Raw genomic sequence first — 20748 nt, forward strand, 5'->3', positions numbered from 1 at the left:
CTTCAAGAATGGACTCTGAAAATTGGAGAAGAGTTTGCAGGTCAATATTCTACATCTGTCAATTTACAAAAGACATTTTTTGCTTCTAACTATCCTTCATCTCATGTCTCAGCAGAAGAGCAGATAATTAGGGAAGAGTTGTGCTGTGTTTGGGGCAGTGGTGGGTAGGAGAGAACTTGAATTCAGCACACTGTGCTCTAGGAAAATTCTTATTTTTTGCAGGCATGTAATTTAAGTAAAAGTGATAATAAGACTGATTAGCAGATAATAGGATTTCATGGGTTTTCATATGCAAGCCTTTGAATGTGATAAATAAGAGCAGAAGTCTTGAGAGGTGTTTTTGTGAGAGTCAAAGTGTTGTATGGAAAAACAGGTATGTAAGAAAAATGTGCCCTTCATGTGGTTCTACATATTAAATGCAATGCAGCAAAAATAATAAAACTATTTGTGTATTAAATTGATAGAAATGGTTTGTTTCAGTCAGTCATACATGCTCATTGTCTGCCTACTCCAATCTACATGGTTGGGATTGATGAAGAGGGCAAAAATGTGGTTAAGGAATGAATGATGGATTGGTGATATCTGTGATTATAAGGTTCTTTTCTGTCTCCTTTGGGCTGTGTCTTCCTTCTTGTGCAGCCTCACTTCCTTGCTCCTTTGTATGGAACCATGGATCCTGCAGCTTCTTTATTTCTCATAGGCTCCTGTTTGTCTCTCCAGAATAATCAGGGTTAGTAGGAGGATGATGTATTCTAAGGTTTTGCCCCAAATACAAATATGTGATGGAGTCAAAGCTTTGAAGGTTGCAAGGTCATGTCATAAAAAGGGAGAAGTGTTGCTCCTGATTACTTTTCCATTCTGTTGTTAAGAGGAAGTTGCAGAACTCCGATTTCTGATTTGATCATAGGCTAGTAAAGAAATCTGCAGGGAATTGGGAGCATTGTGTTTCTCCATCGTTAACATTCTGCAGTAGCAAAAAGTAAGTAATTTATTAATATGTCAGCAAACTACTAAATGGTTATCATATATTGAAACATTTGATTACAACAATTTATATCTGTGTGATAAATATTTTACCTTTAAAAAATAACTTTCAAATAGTTAGATGTAGTCATTGCTGTGGTCCCCAGAACTGTTCTTGGACAGAGTGAGAAGTACGAAGATAAAAACTGAACATGAAGTTGGCTTCTTCCTTCCTTTTCCTGAAATTTTGGTTATTGTCTAACCTCCTAATTTTACAGGATTTACATTCTCTTCATAACTCTCAAAGCTGAATTGTGCTGCCATCTTCCCTGGCCCTATGGATACTGCAACATTTGCTTTCTTAAAATCTGGGAGGTCTGTTAAAAGCATGATTTTAATAGCAGAAAAACCCCCTAAATAGTAGTTGTTTCCTAGCAGAAATGTATCTCATTCTACAGAAAAGAGGTTAAAGATTTTTAGTAATGTTCTTTAACTATGGCCTGCTTTTGGAGTGTGTTTTTTAATGATATTTAGTCAACTTTTATGAAAGGTTTTTTCAGTGTTTCATACTTTAAACCAGAACGTCATGGGACTATTTTGAGTAAATATATGAAGAGCTTAACTGATGTAGCACAGTTTGGTTTAAAAGCAACAACTTGTAGTGTCCTTCATCAAAAAATACCCTGTGAGGACATATGCCAAGAAACCTTTCTCTTTTTGCTGCTGTGAAATGACAAACATGAATGACTTTTCCTTTAAAAGGACATCCTGCTGGTAGCTGATATATTCACTAGAGGCACTGGACCAGCATCTCAACAATTGTGTTCAGCTGTAACTTAATAAAGCATTACTCTCTTAGGGGTCAAGTTGGTTGTGACAATAGAGAAAGTTCTGGAAGAAAAATGTGCAAAGTGTAATCTTTTTGGTAAATTACAAAGGAACCTGACATCTAATTTGACCTCTAGTTGACATTCCATGACCACCCCCTGACAGCTGCAGTGATTTTTATCTACAGTAGGTTCCAATTAAAGCTCTAGGTTTCAGTTGAGTGAAAAAGTCTTATTGTACTTAAACAATGAAGTCAGGTACAGCTGTTGCAATTGCTGTATCTGGAAAATAAAAGGATAATTATTATCAATTCCAAATGATAAAAAAAATAAAATAAAATAAAATTTGCCTACGTGTATTTAGGTACCTTCTTGATCAGCACATGCCCCAAGCAGAGATGGTGCTAGTTGCTTTGTGTTATGAACAAGGTTCTTTTGGAAAGCCAGAGCTTGTTCTACATATCTTGGGGAGTTTGTGGTGTTCTAAGAAAACTGTGGACTGGAAATAGAGCAAGCAAATATATAAATCTCTCCACAACTCCATAGGTTGTTTTCCTTCAGAAACCTGAACAGCAGACTTGTGAAATAAATGTACTTACTGAAGCTCTCCATGTCTTGTCATAACAAGTTCTTTGTTAAATACCTTTTAGCTGTTTTCTAATTTGGGTGAACTTAAAGGGATTGCAAACCTACATAAGATATCCTGGCCTGCCTAGCAAATAAACTGAAATATTGTAAAATGAAATTTTCACATTTCTCCCATTAGCTCTGACATAAGTTGATCCACAAAATTACATTTAATGTAGCTGAAAATATGAGTAATGAGATGAGGGAGGTTGAAAGAGCATGGGAGTTATTATTATAGTTCACATATTTTCTTTTCACACGCAGGACCATGTAGAAATGTCTGAGAGTTTTTGATGAGGCACTCTTCAACTGTAGTGAATGGAGTGGGTTTAATGACAGCTTATTTGTAGTATAGGATAATTCAGAGCTTGATGCTCCCTCCATTTGTGCACTCAGAAATGGGAGGAAAGGAAAGAGCACTGGGGAAGGGTAGCAAGTTATTTTCTTCCAGGACATTTTAACAATTATAACTGACCTTGAGCTCCCCAAGGAGATAGTGCTAATTTACAAGTCCTCAATAAATAAGTAATTTTATAGGAAGGATCAACAACCTGATATACTGGAAAACACTGGTAATTGTTTGATTTTCCTTTCTCTTCCCTTTTGTTTTTTCCTCTCTTTCTGCCTTGGAGTTCACAGACTATAGATAAGGTTCCTATGGATAGCTTTTTTTTATTTTAAAAATACTGTAGGCTTCTCATTTTTATGTATTCATTTCTCAGCACATTTTGGACACTTTGTTAAGGATGTTTGCAACCTGTAATAGAAGTTATTCCTTGGAGTTTTTTGGCATGGCTCTGTTTAACCTAGAAAATGAGTAAGGTTGTAATCCATGTAGCTGAAATACACAAGCATATGAATTTACATGCAAATAAACTGAGCTGCTACTGATGTTGTTCAGTTTGTTCCACTTGTAATAATTGGTTCTTCTGTTCCCCACTCAGATTTTATTTCCAGAGGTTTTAGGCTCAGTTAAATGGCAGGATATATTAGCATTGCTTTTGGCTTTCACTGGAGTATATCAACATGATCCCTTGCAAGCCAATAAATATAAGTTTGTGCCTTTAATTAGTCACATAGCTCTAATCTTGGTTTTCCCCCTTTTGATCCTTTGCCTTGAAGGGATAAGTAGCTTGAGAAAAAAAACTGAAGTCATGAATTTGTAATTTGTAGGTAGTGATAACGTTTGTTAGGATGGTGGTGGGAGGCTGGAGGTGATTTATGAGAGATGCAAGTGTTCAGTTCTCCAGCAGCAGTTGGGTCACAGGTATTCCAGCCAGATGTGTGCTGCAGGAATGGGCTCCACTTCAAGAGGCAGCACAACAGCTGGAGGGGAATGGAGAGTGGTCCTGAAGGAGCCCATTAGTAAATGCTCAAAGGAAGAGATGTGCTGCAGGGGAGCTTTGCAGTGTCATCAGTTCAGCTCCTGTGGGTAGTGTCAGATCAGGGCATCCACACTGATACAGCTCCTGACACACATCATGCTGGTAAAAATCACTGATCTGTTGCTTCACCTTCCTCTTAATACCCTTAGTTTTGCTTCTTTAGTTTTATGTCTCAGGCTGAATTAATGCCTTAGTGTTTATACAGCACTCCACAGATGAAAAGCTTTACATAGCTGCTTTGTGTAATTATTATTTTTAATTGTTTCCATTTGTATAATTTCAGTTAGAATCACTAGTGGACTAGTACAAACTTAGTAAAAAGTAGAAAATGTGGGATTTTTTTTCTTTTTAAAAGAAAGTAGACTTTAGAAAAAACTGGGGAGAGATGGAAGTGGACAGATACTCTTCTGGGTTTCAGTTCATCCATATTAACCTCATTGACTGCTTGCTAATTGCAGGAATTTAAATATGCCAATGCCCACATAAGAAACAAAATCCTCTGAGATCCACTGCTTTTCAGTGGTGAAACCTGGGGCTTGAAAAGGTATTAATACAATTTCTGCCATCAGTGGTATTGAAATGCTTTTTTTCCCAGAGTGACTAGTCAGGAAATGAAAGTGGGAAACTCTGAGTCATAGCCCTCTTTGTGGGTGTACATAGCCAGGACCACTGGTGTGCTGGGATTCTGTGCTACTCACTAGAACTCCAGTGCTTGGAATGGTGAAGGCAAAAAAATCTTCCTGCTGCTGAAGGGGAATGTCAAATATCAGGATTGTAGATTCAAGGCAGGGAAGGCAAGTAAAACAGAACTGGTATTTGGAAATTTGTGCATTCAAGTCAGATTTGTGATGTGATGCAATGCACAGTTTCTGAGGAGTTTAAGCGGTAAAAGCAGTCATTTGACTCAGTATGTGCATTATATCATGGGGCAAACAAGGTCAGCTCTCAAACTGAGGGCTGAGAAAATCTACCAAGTATCTCTGCCTGCCCTAAAGTTGTTCTGGCTTCCCAGCAGGCCAGCCCAATTGGCAGGGTTAGAGTTCATGGGGAGGGCAGGTCTGCCAGGAGGGGAGTTTATGGCCCAGCTTGGCTACCAAGGGGCTTGGTGAGTCAGAGCCAGTGCAGTGGTGATGTGACAGCCCAGGGCTGCTCACAAACACCTGAATAAGATTAACAGGCAATCTCTGAATTTGTAGAAATTTCTAAACTAGGACCATAGACCTTGCTCAAGGTTTGTTATTTGTTGTTTTTTTTTTTTCCTTAAAGCTTCCTCCACACTGCTTTTCTGTGTTTCTAAATACCTGAGGACACACAAACATTTACCTCAACATTATCTGTGTTATTTTGGAGATCCAGCAAGGTCCCCCAGGCTGCATAGCTGATGCAGACAGCTATTGTGCAGCATTACCCAAGTACACAATGGTTTCACTGAGCAGTGCTGTAGCATTCTGCTCCAGTTACCCGAAGTGTACGAGGTGCTTGAGAGGCAGAGCCAGGATCGCTGCTGCTCCCCATATTTAGGAAATAAAGCAACACAGCAGCAAATAAGTATTTTACTATTAAACAGCTAATACTTGATGGAGCTTGATTGGATTATACCTACAGTTTGATTTAGTTATTTTGAAGTTGTAATTTGTTTCTCAGTCCTTGTTTGTCTTATTCCAATTAAAAGGAAGTATAAGCATTAACACTTATGTATTTTAAGTCATGATATATCCCATTTACTAATCATATTTACTAGTTTACTGCTACATTTAATAATGCACTGATAGGACAGGGGGGAATGGCTTTAAACAGAAAGAGGGCAGGTATAGATGGGGTATTAGGAGGGAATTATTTCCTGTGAAGGGGGTTAGGAACCAGAACAGATTACCCAGAGAGGTTGTGGGTGCTGCAGCCTGGCAGAGTGGAAGAAGTCTCTGCCCATGGATGATTTTTAGGTCCCTTTAAACCCAAGCCAGTCTGTGGTTCTGTTGACCAAACTTGATCCTTTCATCCACACATCTGTTATTCCACAGCAGACCCCTGTGTTTCAACATGTGTGTGTTGATGCTTAGAGCAGTCATATTCTTCAGGTATTTTTGGTTAATCCCATAAATCTCACTTAGCCAAGTGAAGGTTGCTGGGCTCTTGTTCCCCTTGCCCTGCCAGAATCAGCATTATCAGCATTATTCTGTGTTTTATCACAGCAGACTCTGCAGCTGCTGGCAGCCAAATGTAGCACACAACTCTTGTGATTAGCCAGACCCAGCTCTATTCTAGTGGAAGATACTGTTAAACCACTGGGTTATGTATTTTTTATTATTATTTCTTTTGTAAGACAGAGACCAGCAGAGAGGGTCTCTGTCACAGGTCTCAGGGACAGTGCACTGCCAGATTTTTGAAGGGCACACAGCAGGGTTGAGTGTTAAGAGCTGTAGTATCTTGAAAATTCGTAGACTTACTGCTCTCAATTCCTATTCAATTCCAAATACATTGGAAGTATTGCATTACAAAGGGATGAGATACCCCTGGAAAGATGATCAGCAGCACTTTTCACAACTGAATTGTGGCATCTCTCACCACCCGCTGAGGTTTTACTAGTGGGTCTTATTTAAAAAGCATTGCTCACCATCCTTGCAGATCCTTGATGCAAATAATTGAGTCTTTTATAGTCAATAATGCATTCAGAGAAACAATGGTCTTGTTCCAGAGTGCTGGGAGGGGGGAAGTATTTTATATAGTAGTGGCTGGTTTCAATGATATTTCAGTTTATTATAAATAGCCTTCATATGTATGCATATGTGTGTGAGTTCTTTTGGGTTTTCTTCCCATTTTTCTGTACATCTCTTTTCTGAATGTACTTTTTCATTATCTGTTATAGAAGGAATTATGTATTGTTCTCTCTGCTTTCTGTTTTATACTTTCTCTGCCCTGCCCAGACAGTATGAACATTATTCTGTTGGTAACTTTTTCATTGGTGCATTATCCTGCTCCTGTCTAAATTCTGGTCAGTCAAATAAATGGATTGCCTCACTAGCCTGAGCCCTACATCAGAGTAGGTATTTTGAGATGTAAATACATTTCTTATCATCTTGATCTTTTCTAGTAGATGCAAAAAATTCTTTAAGACCTCTGGTGCCCTTTCCTTCTGGAACAGTCCCAATTCACTCTCCAAGGCTGGAGCAGGGCTGTCTTATTTTGCCTGCTGATCCTAAAGTCCTATGCTGGTTAATCCCCAAGTGAGAGTCAATTGTTTCATGTATCTGTAGCTGGTCTCGCTTGAATTCCAGGGTTCATCCCCCAAATCTCACCAAATCCAGGTCTTGCTTGCCTGTAGAAAACATTTATGTGAACCACAAGATTTTTCAGAGCAGAGTTGGATCACCTGGAGCAGCTCATCTCTCAGTTGTTCAGAGCTTCATGTAAATATCAGAAAAGCAACTCACTTTTACATTTCTATTTTTAGTGCATTAACAACTTTCTCTCCTGTGTTCTCTTGTTTATATTGCCCTAACTAGTCTTTATTTATTCAATTCTGATTTTATTTTCCTGTAATCATGTTTACTTCCACAGATTTTGAGGGGTTTACCCTCTTACTCTCATTTGTGCCTGAATAGAAAACAGATGTCAGAATTTCCTCTAATCCTGCATTGTGATTGTCATTTTAGTTCTACAGAGCTAATAAAATTGCTACATATCACTATTCATTCCCTAAACAACTTTAAACCACCTCAGCTCTAAATGTAAGAACATAAGTAGTTCAATTGCTGTTCTATTTTGCCAGCTAAGTCAACTTGTACTTGCTAAGGCATATACAAATAGCTGTGGAATTTTGTCTGCTTTTTTTTCAAATAGGCATCTTTTGGAAGTTCATTTTTATCACTCATCTTTGGGGGTCCGAGCACTTGTTTTCACATACAGCGCTATATATCTTTGGAAAAGGGGAAAAATATTACCTTGATACCTTTAACTTAGAGCAATTCTGTAGCTCTTTTAAATATTCTGTAGTCTTGCTGTTTTCAATGTCATCATAAATGCCAACTGTGCCTTAAAATGAACATTTCCTAAGCACATTACTTTGAGATAAGTTTTTTCTCTTCAGTTCTGTTATGTAGTGTGTAGCTGGTTTTGCCTGAATGTCACTACAGCAGCCAGATGTGTAAATGTGCATTGTCAGATGGCAGCTGCATGCCAAGTGCAAGTTCTCCTCTGGTGTTTACTCATTTGGACCTTTCTGATCTCATTTTGTGAACATCATCTCACTAGAGATTAGTATAAGGGAATTTTAGAAAACTTTTAAAACTGCCTTTATTTTTACTGTTCTGCTTGTTTCCATGGAAATGAGAATCTAAAAGATTGTCAGGAGTGAACAGTTGAGAGTGTTCTAAATGTGTAAATTTCATTAGGTGACTCCCAGCTGAGATCTGGGATGACCTAAATAAGTAGTAAACCATTTAGTGGGGTAAAAAAAGAGACCAATTTAGAGAAAACACTGTATGCATTCTTTTTGTCCTCGTTGGATGTGGTAAGTAAGAAAATTACTTATTTAACTTGTTTAACTGTTTTGGGTACATGAGTCGCATGGACACGCTTGCAACTTTCTTCAGACTTTTTCAGGATAGAAGCAGTTCTGTACAACAAACACAGTCCATCCCTTTGATAGGATGGACTTTTTAACTGTGACCTGAGCTCTCTCAAGTGGATGTTTGGGGGCATTGAGGGATATATATGTCAGAAAATTGCATTTCTACAGTTCAGGTTCACTGAATTTTCAAATGTCAGCCAATGTTTGTGTGTAAGAAATAGTTGACAAGTCTATTTCTGAAATTACCTTGCTTGCTGAAGCCAAGAGAGTAAACCAGATCTCTGTAGCCTGAATCGTATATATTTGTTCCTCAGTTTAGAATGGAAACCTTCCTCTTGTTGCCAGGTAAGAATAAAACTTATCACCACTGAGGATTTGCCTTAACAGTTGTGTCTTCGTAGCAGATAGTAAAATGCAGAATGGCTGAAGTCAACAGATTTTGCTCCCCAGTTTCCTGTCTCATGTTATTTTCATGCACTTACTTCTTCCTTGAGTTCTCTGCATGGAAAGTCAGTGCTTATCCTCATGTGTTTTGCTCAACAAGTGGTTTGTGTAGAATATTTTATCCAGGGGTGCCATGGTGTGCCTGATACCCAAATGTATTCATGTTGAGTCAGCCACAAACTTCTCTTCTTCAAGGGGTGACCTCAGATACACTGGTTAAGTCTGTGCAGGTGCAGAACCTTTCATTTTTAGAGAATTATCCTTAGAGTAAAATGATAAGGATAAAAGGCAGGGGAACTTTCTTGCTTAGAATACAGATGCAACAAAATTTGTAAGAGCAGATGGTTTCTTCCATAAACTTGTGAGTGAGGGCATGGGCTTAAATAACCAGTGTCTCCTCTTTATTTTTAGAATGAGGTAAAATATGAATAAAGAATCTTGAGGTGTGCAGGATTCTAAAATTGTCATCCCAGGTCACCAAACTGCTGCTGGGCTTGGTGCCTCAATAACTGTTAACTGAGATTAAGAGCCCAATATTAATCCATCAATCAGTGTGACAGCTTGTGGGAGAGGTGTCTTTCACTACACGTGAAGTTTACCTTGATAACAGCTCATTAGGAAGTAGATATTTTCAACTGCTTGATATATTTACCCCTATTAATTGGAGCAGCTTTCAGTAATGATGTGTACTAAAGGTTTGCAGCCTAATATTATATTTTGAACTTAGATGTGATGAATAATCTTGGAATCTTCTCTCCACCAGTCTTCCAATTATATGTTCTTCTACTTTAGTGATTTACTCCTCCTTTATGCTTCATGTAAAATGTAAGCTCTTAGCCATGCTGTTGTTTATTCTGTTGTTCAAGTAGAATTTTGAAGTCTTTCCTTGAAACAATGCTTTTAACATGTCTTTTCCATAAATCCTGCAACTCCAGGTGTAAGAATTAGCTTTATGCTGCTGCCGCTTCCATCAATATTGGCAGAGGTTTTTCTCATTTGAAAGGATTATAATCAAAAGGTTTTGAAGGTAGAGCAGTGCATTGGGATGGGCAAAGTTTGAGGGTGGTCTGAACTGTCAGTGTGTCTAAGCCAGACAACTCATGGCAGCTTTTGTGAGTGTCAGATCAGGGATTTTTGTGGGCGCCACCACATTCCTCTGCAGCCATCACCAGTGAGATGCTTCTGTTCATTTGATTTTGAAGTTCTGCACAACTTAAACTTAAAATTTGTTTTAATGAGAACTATAATGTGAAATACACCCAAAAGAAAACCTGTATGTGTTTGATAAATTGTTTGAGCTTTTGTTGACTGCACAGAATTCAACTGCTGCCTTTCCTGACTGTTTTTATCAGATGAGAAATGCAGCTCTCAGGTAAAATGAAAAGCAGATTGTATTTCATGCAGAGAGACTGTGTCCACTATCACAGAGTGAGTTCTGTCAGACTTTTCAGTCACTGAAAGAGACATTTTGGGGTGGTGGAGGTCATCTTGTTTCCACTGTAGAACTGATACTTAAGAGCACGTTCTGTATTTGTGACCACACCTTACTCAGCAATGACTGAGTTGAGATGTTCAATGTTAACCTTTTTCCAAGTATTTTATATGTATGATGTTTAGACTACTAGCTCTATTATAATTTTTTGCACATTGTAAACATTTTTCTTGGCCAAATGTAAATTCCTCTAAAATGGGAGATCTCAGTAGGCTATCTGGGAGCACAGTGGAAAGGCACAGGCACAAAGCATGAAAGATCTGCTTTGAATGGACTAAAGCCCTGTCCATGTTTGATCAATCTATTTTGTTTTATTCTTTGAAACCACTTATCGAAGTGCTGAGTCTTTACTTTCCTACAGAAGTAACAGATTTATACTATTAACTGCATGGTTAACAGCTAACTTTAGGGCTTTAATTTCTTAGTTCAAATTGAGATATTGATTCAGAGTGAATATATAAATAAATATTTCTGAGGAGAATCCCCTGGTAAGAGGAGGATATTTTGGATTTTTTTTTTCTTAATAATTTTAAGAGACAGTATCATGTTGAGGCTTTTGACTTAAGCTGGCCTATGCAAGTTTGGAAAGCTCTTCTATTTTTTTTTTTTTTTTTTTAAACAGCCAACTACTTTTTAATTCTGTTTGGTGTGCTGGAGTTGTTTGGTGGTATTTTTAGGTCTTTTTTTTTGAGACCTCTCTGGAGCACCTCATCTTTCTTTTAATATGACTGTAATGTTGGTTGGTTTTGGTTCTTGAGGTTTTTTTTTCCTGCTGCTTCTACCCCAATGGATCAGTACATCTAAAAGCTAAGCTAAAACTTCTGGTGGGATACAATATTTTTGGATACAGAACTATAAATAGTTCTGTGTTTTGATAAAAAATATCTCTAGTGGTAGATTGATATCATGACTGCTCAGTAGAAAGTTGATTCAGTTATATTGAAGCTACTTTTGGAGTAGCAGATTATATAATAAGAATTTGGTGAGCCTTTGATATAAGTTATAAGGAGAGATGTATACCTGTAAAATATAGACATGGCCTGTGTTTCCTATTTTGTTAGCCACCAGTCATTTTTTAATGTTTTTAATAATAGGAATTTATTGTGGAGTTTCTGAAATCAGACTTGTGTGGTGTTCTGTAGTTATCATCTTTTAACTACTGTCTTTTCTGAAGTAATTTTTCATAATTCAGCCATAGGTGCATATACGTGGGGCACGTGTGTGTGTATGCATAGTACGTGTTTTTCCTGTTTTTCAAACATTTTTACTTTCTTTTCAGTGGGATGCCATAACTGAAATGGATGAACACAACCGTCCCATCCACACTTACCAGGTGTGCAACGTGATGGAGCCCAACCAGAACAACTGGCTGCAAACCAACTGGGTCTCCCGCGATGCCGCGCAGAAAATCTATGTGGAGATGAAGTTCACCCTGAGGGACTGCAACAGCATTCCCTGGGTGCTGGGGACTTGCAAGGAAACGTTCAATCTCTACTACATGGAGTCAGATGAGCCTCATGGAGTAAAATTCAAGCCAAACCAGTACACCAAAATTGATACCATAGCTGCTGATGAAAGCTTTACCCAGATGGACTTGGGTGACCGCATCCTCAAGCTCAACACGGAAGTTCGTGAAGTTGGGCCCATCAACAAGAAGGGATTTTATCTTGCTTTCCAGGACATTGGAGCATGCATTGCTTTGGTGTCAGTCCGTGTCTATTACAAGAAATGCCCTTTCACGGTCCGTAATTTGGCCATGTTTCCTGACACCATTCCAAGGGTGGATTCTTCCTCGCTGGTGGAAGTACGGGGCTCCTGTGTGAAGAGTGCTGAGGAACGGGACACCCCAAAATTGTATTGTGGGGCAGATGGGGATTGGCTGGTGCCTCTGGGACGATGCATCTGCAGTGTGGGATATGAAGAGCTGGAGGGTTCCTGTCATGGTAAGAAAACATTGTTCAATTTTTCTTTTTTTTTTAATTTTTAAGAGAAGTCATATGCTGTCATATTCTCTTCAACTGTCAATAATAGTTTTGAAATTACTTGAGAATAAGGTGCTTTTTTTCTGTGGTAATGGTTGTGAACAATGATATCTCAGTGGCTGCTGAGATTCAACATTGTGTCTGCTGTGATTCAATATTGGCTTTATAGCAAAAGGGGTAGAGAGAGTCTGTACCCATCCTTTATAAAAATGATTCTGCTATTTTGCTCAAAAATTTCTCAGATTGGATGGTGTTAGGCAAGCTGCACAGAAACCTTGGATAATAGCATTAAAAGCACTATGCACTGTAATAAGAAAATGAAATTCACTTTGTTGTCTGATCTTGCTGGCATTAATTATCAAAATACAGTCATTGCAAGATACAATGTTGACAGTGCTCTTATTAGAAGCCAGCATCATTTTGTACATAAGGTCAAAAGGTTTCTCTCTTAATGGGATAAGGATTTGCTCTGAAACTTTAATGCTGAATGAATTCCTGTCCATTATGCGAGTCATACACTAGATCTGTGAGCAATATAGGCAGCAGCCAAAGTCTACCAGAAATGTTTTCTGCAGTACATTGACTCCACTGGTTTATTCAGTTGGCCATCTGATCTGCTGAGCAGGACCTTCAGAGTGAAATGGAGTACCCAAAGGCATGAGTTTTTGCGTATCTTACCTATTTACCCCAAGAATTACAAATTACTACTTTAGAAAATTCTAATCTAATAGAGCTTCCACATGTTTTGAAATAATTTTCGTAGGTTGAGTTGTCCATTTAATCTTCTACAGGGAATCTAAATTTTTATGCTATTTTTTTTTCCTGACAGTTTTTCAGAGTACATTTGTCTTACATTGCTTTGTGAATATCATGCCTAAGGCAAGCCCAACTGCAAGAGACGCTTTCATAACTAAAGGGCACAATTTAATTCCAGTAGTTCGCACTCTGCACTGTGTAAACCACTAGTGGAAGGTTTCCTGTTCAGGGTGGCCACATTTGTGCCAGAGCTGGTGGTGGAGATGCATATTTGGACAGCTGGCAATGCATTTGTACAATGGGATTTTTTCAGTGTGATTGTTGAGTGTTGTGAACTGAACCATGATGTGTGTGTTGATAGACACTTTCAGACAACCATAATGTTCTATTTTGAGACTTGGCTTCTTGGCTGAGACATGAATAACAAATTCAGAGTTCAGAGGTGTTGTTGTTTGTAAGTAAATGCTGAGAAAACTCTTTAATACCCAATAAATTAAAAAATACCTGAATATAACTAACTCAAAAAAGGGAAAATGTTTAAAATTTACATTGAGCTTCTTTTTAGAGAACCAGGGAGTGGGGGTCTAGGTAGAGGAAGAGTTATCTTAGCCTGATAATTTGTAAAATTTTCATATTTTTTGGGTTCTTCCCCCAAACCCAACCCAAAGCCCTTTTGCTCCTCCTATTTCCCGGCTGGAGTTGCAAATCTCAGTCTTGAATGTGTTTTGCACCATTCTGTCAGTGCTTTGTGCAGGCATAATCCGTGACATGCTCAGGAGAGAACCATTTCTTTCTTCTGTATGAAAACAAACATAATAATAATTTTGCATTTTGAAGTCTGTTCTGAAAAATAATTGGGTGGTGGGCAATACTTGCTGATACTTCAATATATTTTTCCTACTTACACATGGTGTCAAACTTTTTATACCCCAGCCTGTGGCTCAGTGGGGAATATGCACTTCATGGCAAATACGGCTTATCTGTCACAGAATTTAAAGAGCAAATTTCTGTTTTGATATTTGTGGAGATAAAGACTCTCTACTCACAAAATACTAAATGGCATAAGGAAGGATATTCTGCCATTGTCATTGCTCATCATTTTGCAAAGCAGCAAGAATGGAATAAAACCAGTCTTTGATCAGTTTTACTGCTGCTGTTAAAAATCATAGGTTATTTTCAGCTGCCTAAATCTCATTTACCTGCTTTCCTAACTGGCAACATTTCAATTATTTCAATATATGTCAGATTTATGCATCTCTCTCTGTGGATCTCTCAGTATTCCCTATCCATTGCATTTTCTTTTAAAAGCATCATTTCAGAGCCAAAGTGTCTGAGAAGAACTCCTAACTGGATTGAAAATATCCATACCTGTTAAATGTATATCCAAATGTTCCCAGTTAGTTCAGAGTCACATTAATAGGGAATTTTTAGTAATTTGGGACTGTCTTCCTTTTCTGAAGTCAGTGGGGGGAAAAGTGGCATTGACTGCAAGAGATTCCCAGGTATTTGTGTGTTCTGTATATTTTTAATGGGATTATCTGGAATATACAAAATCTTCTCTGAGTTTATTACATAAACAATCTCTCCGTCTTTGATTTGAATCTACTTTTCAAGATTTCCCCCACAAAATCCTGAAATAGCAAAATCAATCACGTGTTCTTCTGTATCTTTAGGCATAACGAATAAATTAGAACCAATAATTTGGCAATGCTGATCAGAAATGGCTCTGATATGAGCTTCTGGCTTTGCTAATTCATTTACACCCGCCCCAATACGAAGTTTCAGGTTAGAAGGAGGAAATGCTGCACAGGATTCTGGTAAACAACAATTAAAAGTGGCATGTTCAATACTCTGTGTTCTCTGAATGTCAGCCCAAGATATGAGTTGTGCTATATTTAACAAATGTCTAATATATACAGGTTGTATCAGGACTTTGTGGTGGGGGTTTTTTGCATAGGAGCAAACAATCATGACAAGGAACCTTTTATAAACTTAATCATAATGGTTCAGTTCTGTTAGGGCATGATATAGAAATAATTGGATGACTGTTAACTGAAGTTTGACTTTTTAATGATTTACCAAAAATTATCTGAATTATTCCAAGTTAGGAATTAATTGCAAAGAAAAATTCAATTATATATAGCAAATACTAATTATTATGTTAATTTCAGATTTTACTTTAGTCTTAACCAACCAATCACAGGGCAAAAGTGTATTTTGCCAGCTATAAAAAGTTGATTGTTTTTTGTGGAATATTCTTAGGAAGCCACAACTTTCAAAGTGGGATATATTTGGTATAGCTGGAGCAATGCTAAGTGTTAAAAATGTAAAACAACAGGCGCTGACAGACTCACCTGGCTTATTTTAATTGAGACAAATAGAGTAAGAAATGAAAATATAAAATTCAAATTCTCTGACCTTGAGTTGACTGAACAACACTTCCTAGGGATACTAATGCCTGAACACATGGAGTTTTTAATTGAACAAACAGTTCTTTCCATTATTCATGACTTGAATTTGTGGTAATGTTTCAGTATTAGGATTTCTGCCTTGGCAGCTGATCTTTGTGTTCTTTAGCCCTTCCATCTGATCCAACTGGAAACTGCTCTCATTTTTCAATTAACATCCCCTCCTCATAAATGTAAACCCCCGTATTGTGGCTTTTTTTTTTTGGGAAACCAAGCAGTTCATGTTACAGTCATGCTTTAGCTACCTGTGTGCTGGCATCAAAACAGGAAAAGGAGGGAACAAAGTACTTTGGAACTGCAAGATACGGAGATACAGTATTGTGTAAGGTTCCTTTTGGGTTTTCTTCCATGTGTTTATTTACTTATGAGATCAAATCTTTACCAGGCACTGACAGAAGCATTTTTAAAGGAAAATCATAGAAAGGCTTGTGACTACAGAAGAAGGACAAAATGAGATTAAATTCAAAATGTTCAATGGCTACAAATTTTCTTTTTAAGGGAAAACCTTTCTGTCCTTCCTGCAGCAGAGCTGGGGCTGTTCCACAAGGGCTTGAGTAGATCCCTAAGATACAGGGTGTAAAATTCCAAATTTCTGTCAGCCAGAGACAGGAGAGTGGAGAACTAAGAGGATCTACAGACTTTTATCTATGTTACGGAATGGGGCAATCACAATACCATCTGCATTGATCCCTCACAGAGATAATGTAAATTGTTGTCTTTTAATTGGTTGTCTTTTTTAAAGTATCTGTGATTTATCAGATCAATTTTTTAAAATTGCATTTTTTTTCAAGTAAACAGCCATATATTTAATGAAACTTTTAACAGATTTTTAACTTTCTGACTGTTCTGAAGGGAATTCGCACTTCTTTCCTGTGCTTAGGCAATGATGGTTTATTTTACACAATTTGTGAGTCTGCAGATCTTTAGATTTCGCCATTTCAATGGTAGTACTTGAAACCTTTGTGATTATTGGTGATATATATTTTTCACTGAAAAACCTCCTCTTTGGCCTGTGTAAGGCTGCACACTGAACACAGTGGATGCTCAACACAAATTTTAACTTTCAATTCTGAATATGGATAAAGTTGAATTGTGATTTGTCAATCCCAGATTGACTTCTTAGGTGGAACTGATAAGTAGTTTTTTTTAGTACAATGCAAGAACAAGGACAGGGAAAAACCAGAAGTGGTGGATAATTGCAAATGTGTAGGTTAGAGTATGGAAAATTAATTGATAATGACTGTTCAAGGCTTCTGAATATATTTAATACATATAGGGGCTAGCATATGGAAAAACTCTGAACTCAAGTATACATTAGAAAAGAAAGAATATTTACAGTGGAGAAAAATTTAAATTACTCTGTTGTGATGGGATATTGCAGATGCTACTGGCAGCACTTTTAAGTTCTCATATCCTGGTTTTAACTTCTAAATGGCAGGTCGTGTGCCAAGCTATTTCAGGCTGTATCTCTCATTTGCACTTTTTCCATTTGCACAATGAAAATAATTTTGTCCTTAAGGCTTGCAATTAGTGTGAATTAAAAATAACATTGTTTCCTGGCTAAAATAAGAGGTAAATGAAGGATGGTGAGCTGTGGTATGGATGGGATATTCCTTACTGTCAAAAGGATGATTTTTTAGTGATTTTACCAATCTAGAGAGATCTGACTTGACTAGATTCAGTAATTCCACTTTTTTTCAACACTTTTAGGTTGTTTTGATGCCTGTTTCTGGTTTTGAGTTAGTTTGTTGTGTTTTCATTTGTTCAGACAATTTATTTGTAGCATTTTTGCATCATCTTGTCAGTGCCTTAAAAATGGGGATATTTAAGTTAGTTACTGATTTTGATTTTTGAGGGGGTGGGCCTTTTTTGTTTTGGGGTTTCTTTAAGTGTAACAAAGTTGTAGGAGTTAAATAAGTACCTGAGGGCACCTGTCTTCAATGACTGCCTGAGTTAACAGCCAGAAAAATCTCAGTGCCATATAAATTCACATTGCAGCTCACAACCAAGCCTTTCTTTTATGTGATCTACAGCCATCTGCAGATTGTTCAGCTGGATAAACACAAAAAGTCTGATAAAACAGCTGAAAAGAGATGCTGCTTCAGAAGTAAGGATTTAAAGGACAAAAAAGCCCTTTATGTTTGATTTTAGATAGTAAGGAAACTCCAGTGATAATAGATGAACAAAAAATTGTTCGCAAATTCTTTCCACGTCATACTTGCATTATTTTGAGCAAATAAAGAACATTGCATTAGTCTCTGTAACCTGGTTTCAAAAATATTTCACTGTAAAAATTCAAATCAAAGCCTTGATTTTGTAAATGCACCTAAATAAATTATGCATAAATAGAAAACTTATTGTTTGCAAACTGAATTAATGTTGGAAATTGCCAGGTTTTACTCCAATACTGAAATGTGCATTGAATAGAAACTTGCCTTGATAGTAGAACAAGGAAGCCAGCTGAGGTTAAATAGTGAGTTTGAAGCTCAAAAACTTCAATATTTTCTGTTTGTACACACAGACATGGAACTTCAGCAACAAAAGCTTGCTGATAACTCAAGTGTGTCTTGCCTCAGGTTTTGCATTAGTGAATATTGCTGGATATTGATCCTACCAGCTATCCTTGATAAACAGTAGACAAAAATTGTCCAAGGGACTGCAGGGATTGATTTTGCTGTTGTGTGTGACTTGGTAACAGAGCTGCATGATTTGACATTAGCAGAATCCCACAGTAAATTAGTTACTTGCTCGTACTCTGCTGAAAAAAGTGCGGTGCAGTGATGGCCATGTGGAAAAATTGTGGTACTAATGGGAACAAGCTGTTTAACTTTGACAGAAAGTATAACTACCAGTGTATCTGTACATCTGTTTAACTGTATATAGACTAAGTACATTGTAAACCCATTATTTTGTAACTTGAAATTTCTCCTGTGTTGCCAAAAAACAGGAAGACTGACAACTTGGATGCTGTAGTGCAGCAGGAGGGGAAGAAGGAATGCACTGACTGTGTTATTGTCCTGTGTCCCTCACTGTCATAGGATTTGTCCTCAAAATGTGTGTCACATCCTACAGACACTATCAGAAACTGTGACCTCCATTATTGGGTAATGCAGCTTTTCCTTGCTTGCCATGTTTGTTTGTTTCCTTCTTCTGGGAGTCATTAGCTAAAACTTCAGCTCAAACATTTCTCATTAATTTGCCTTGGAAGGATGCTCATTGCACTTCACACAAGATCAACCTTAACTGTTTCAATGATCAAATCTATCAAATGGGTGACTTGTTTGAGTGGAACCCTTGGCCTGCTGCATTTACTGAATGTAAAATTTCAGCATTGGTTGCTTGCATGTTCCTACAGCTGAGGAGGTTTTCCTGCAGCTGGAAGAGAAGTGTGGTGGGAGTTTTTTATGGCTGAGTATATCCTCAGCACTTGGCTTTCCTCAATGTGCTGAAAATGTACATCTGAGTTTGGAGGAGGTCTTGTGTGACCAACAAATGGAGGAGAGTAAAACCATAATGCCTCACTTGCAAAGCCCTGATAACACTTGTGGAATACGAAATGCCTTGTGCTACTAATGAAAGTTGTTAAAACTTGTGAAAGAGAAATCTTCCTTTGTGAGGAAGCTGTAACAAGCTTTGGCTCCCCGTTTACAGAGGAGCACAACTGTGTGCATAGCCCAGTTGTGTTTTAAGGATTTCTTATAGGAGAATAACAGTTCTGGCACAATACTAAGGGCTTGATATATTTGTCTTTGGAAATTCAGTTTCTAGAATTGTTATTATTCCTGTTGGAGCCCTGAAAATAAATATAAGCTAAGAGAAAACATTGTAGTCATAGTCCTCAGTCAAAGTTTCCTAAGTTTTTACACTACAGTAGATTGTGGATTTTTTTCAATAATGATAAGAAATCTGACTCAATTTGTAGAATATATCTAATTCTAATTATATAATTATATGTAATATAAGGGCTCAGAAATATTCAAAATCTCCATTTTTTCTGTATGAAGATTTTTTCCTTAGGCTTCTGAGCAAAAGCACTTAAATTTGTGTTTTGAAACAATTGAAACATTTTAGAATATCATTATTATTATTTCAATATAGGTTATGTCCCCTTCGAGAACCCATAAAGTGGAGATCCAAAATCTGAAGATAATCACTAGCATTTCCTCCGAGGCAGGTTATTAATCAGTAACACATTCACAAATAAGCCATAAAACATGTTCTGTAATGAAACTGTTCCTGTAGAGGTTTAGCATCATTTTATTCAGTCAATTATTAAAGCATTTGTGCTGAGAAATATAATTTCAAAAGTGATCAATAAGACGTTCTCTCTGGCATGGCCTAGGAATCACAAGCATGAGTGAATGCACAGAGAGATTTCTGAGGATGTTTGTCTTGAATACAAAAGAACATTTATGGGGGTTTAAAAACTTGAACTATATTTGCTTTTTGCAAGCCTCAGTAATAATGCAAATGAGACAAGATTTCCTTTAGCCAACTCTGCCTTTTCTTACTAAACCTTATAGAGGAGAATAATATAAAGAAATTAGTATAACTTGTCATAGAAAAACTTATGTAGACTATAAGGTCATTCTGTATCACAGAATAACTTGCATTTTAAGGGCAGTGTTATTCAAAAGGTTTTCAGAAACTGCACCAACCAAAATTTGTGTTATGTGAGGCTTTTTTTGGGCAAAGCATTTTGGAGGCTGCTCACAAGCTTAAGTTCTTGCTAAATGGGAAAAAAACAAAAATTGGATGGCAAAGGCTGTACTGTTAGTGACGAAATTTATCACTCACACCTTTGTATAAGATAATAGGGAAATGAAGAAAAACTCTTGTAAAAGAAGAGGCACCACTTGGAGATTTTTTTCCATCCTCAGTAGTTTCAAGAGAAGTCATGAACATGGATTGGCTTTTGAGCTGCAGTGCTGTTGGAAGACTGTTGCAGGGGTCTTGGCAGGAGGAAAGGATCAGTAACTGGAACTCCAAAATGTCAGCTACCTTAGTTTTGGATGCCAAATTCTGAGAAAGACATTTTAGACATAAATTAACAAAGATTTACTGTTTGACATGTTTCATAGTCCCATAGTGTTTTAGTAGTTGTGCTGAAAGTTCTCACTTAAAGGGTTTTGTGGGATTTTTTTGTTTGGATTAGCTTCCACCCTCCTTAATTTTATTTTTAGGAGTCTCATTAGATCCCAGGAGAATATTCTGCTGGGAAGAACCTTGAGTTTACT

The 20748-nt window shown here is 37.4% G+C and overlaps 1 protein-coding gene across 9 annotated transcripts in view; it reads left to right on the forward strand.

The window, feature by feature from the left end:
• Window positions 1-20748, forward strand: part of EPHA6 (EPH receptor A6) — a 381012-nt gene that overhangs the window by 77188 nt on the left and 283076 nt on the right. For all 9 annotated transcript variants that reach the window (XR_005258586.1, XM_038150645.1, XM_038150636.1 and 6 more), the window contains one exon: window positions 11585-12248. Coding sequence is in view for 8 of the 9 variants with exons in the window: in XM_038150645.1 (XP_038006573.1) it covers window positions 11585-12248 (664 nt within the window). In the remaining variant the exon portion in view is untranslated. The remainder of the gene's footprint in view (window positions 1-11584; window positions 12249-20748) is intronic.

This window comes from Motacilla alba, chromosome 1 (assembly GCF_015832195.1).
Source record: "Motacilla alba alba isolate MOTALB_02 chromosome 1, Motacilla_alba_V1.0_pri, whole genome shotgun sequence".
Taxonomy (NCBI): Eukaryota; Metazoa; Chordata; class Aves; order Passeriformes; family Motacillidae; genus Motacilla; species Motacilla alba.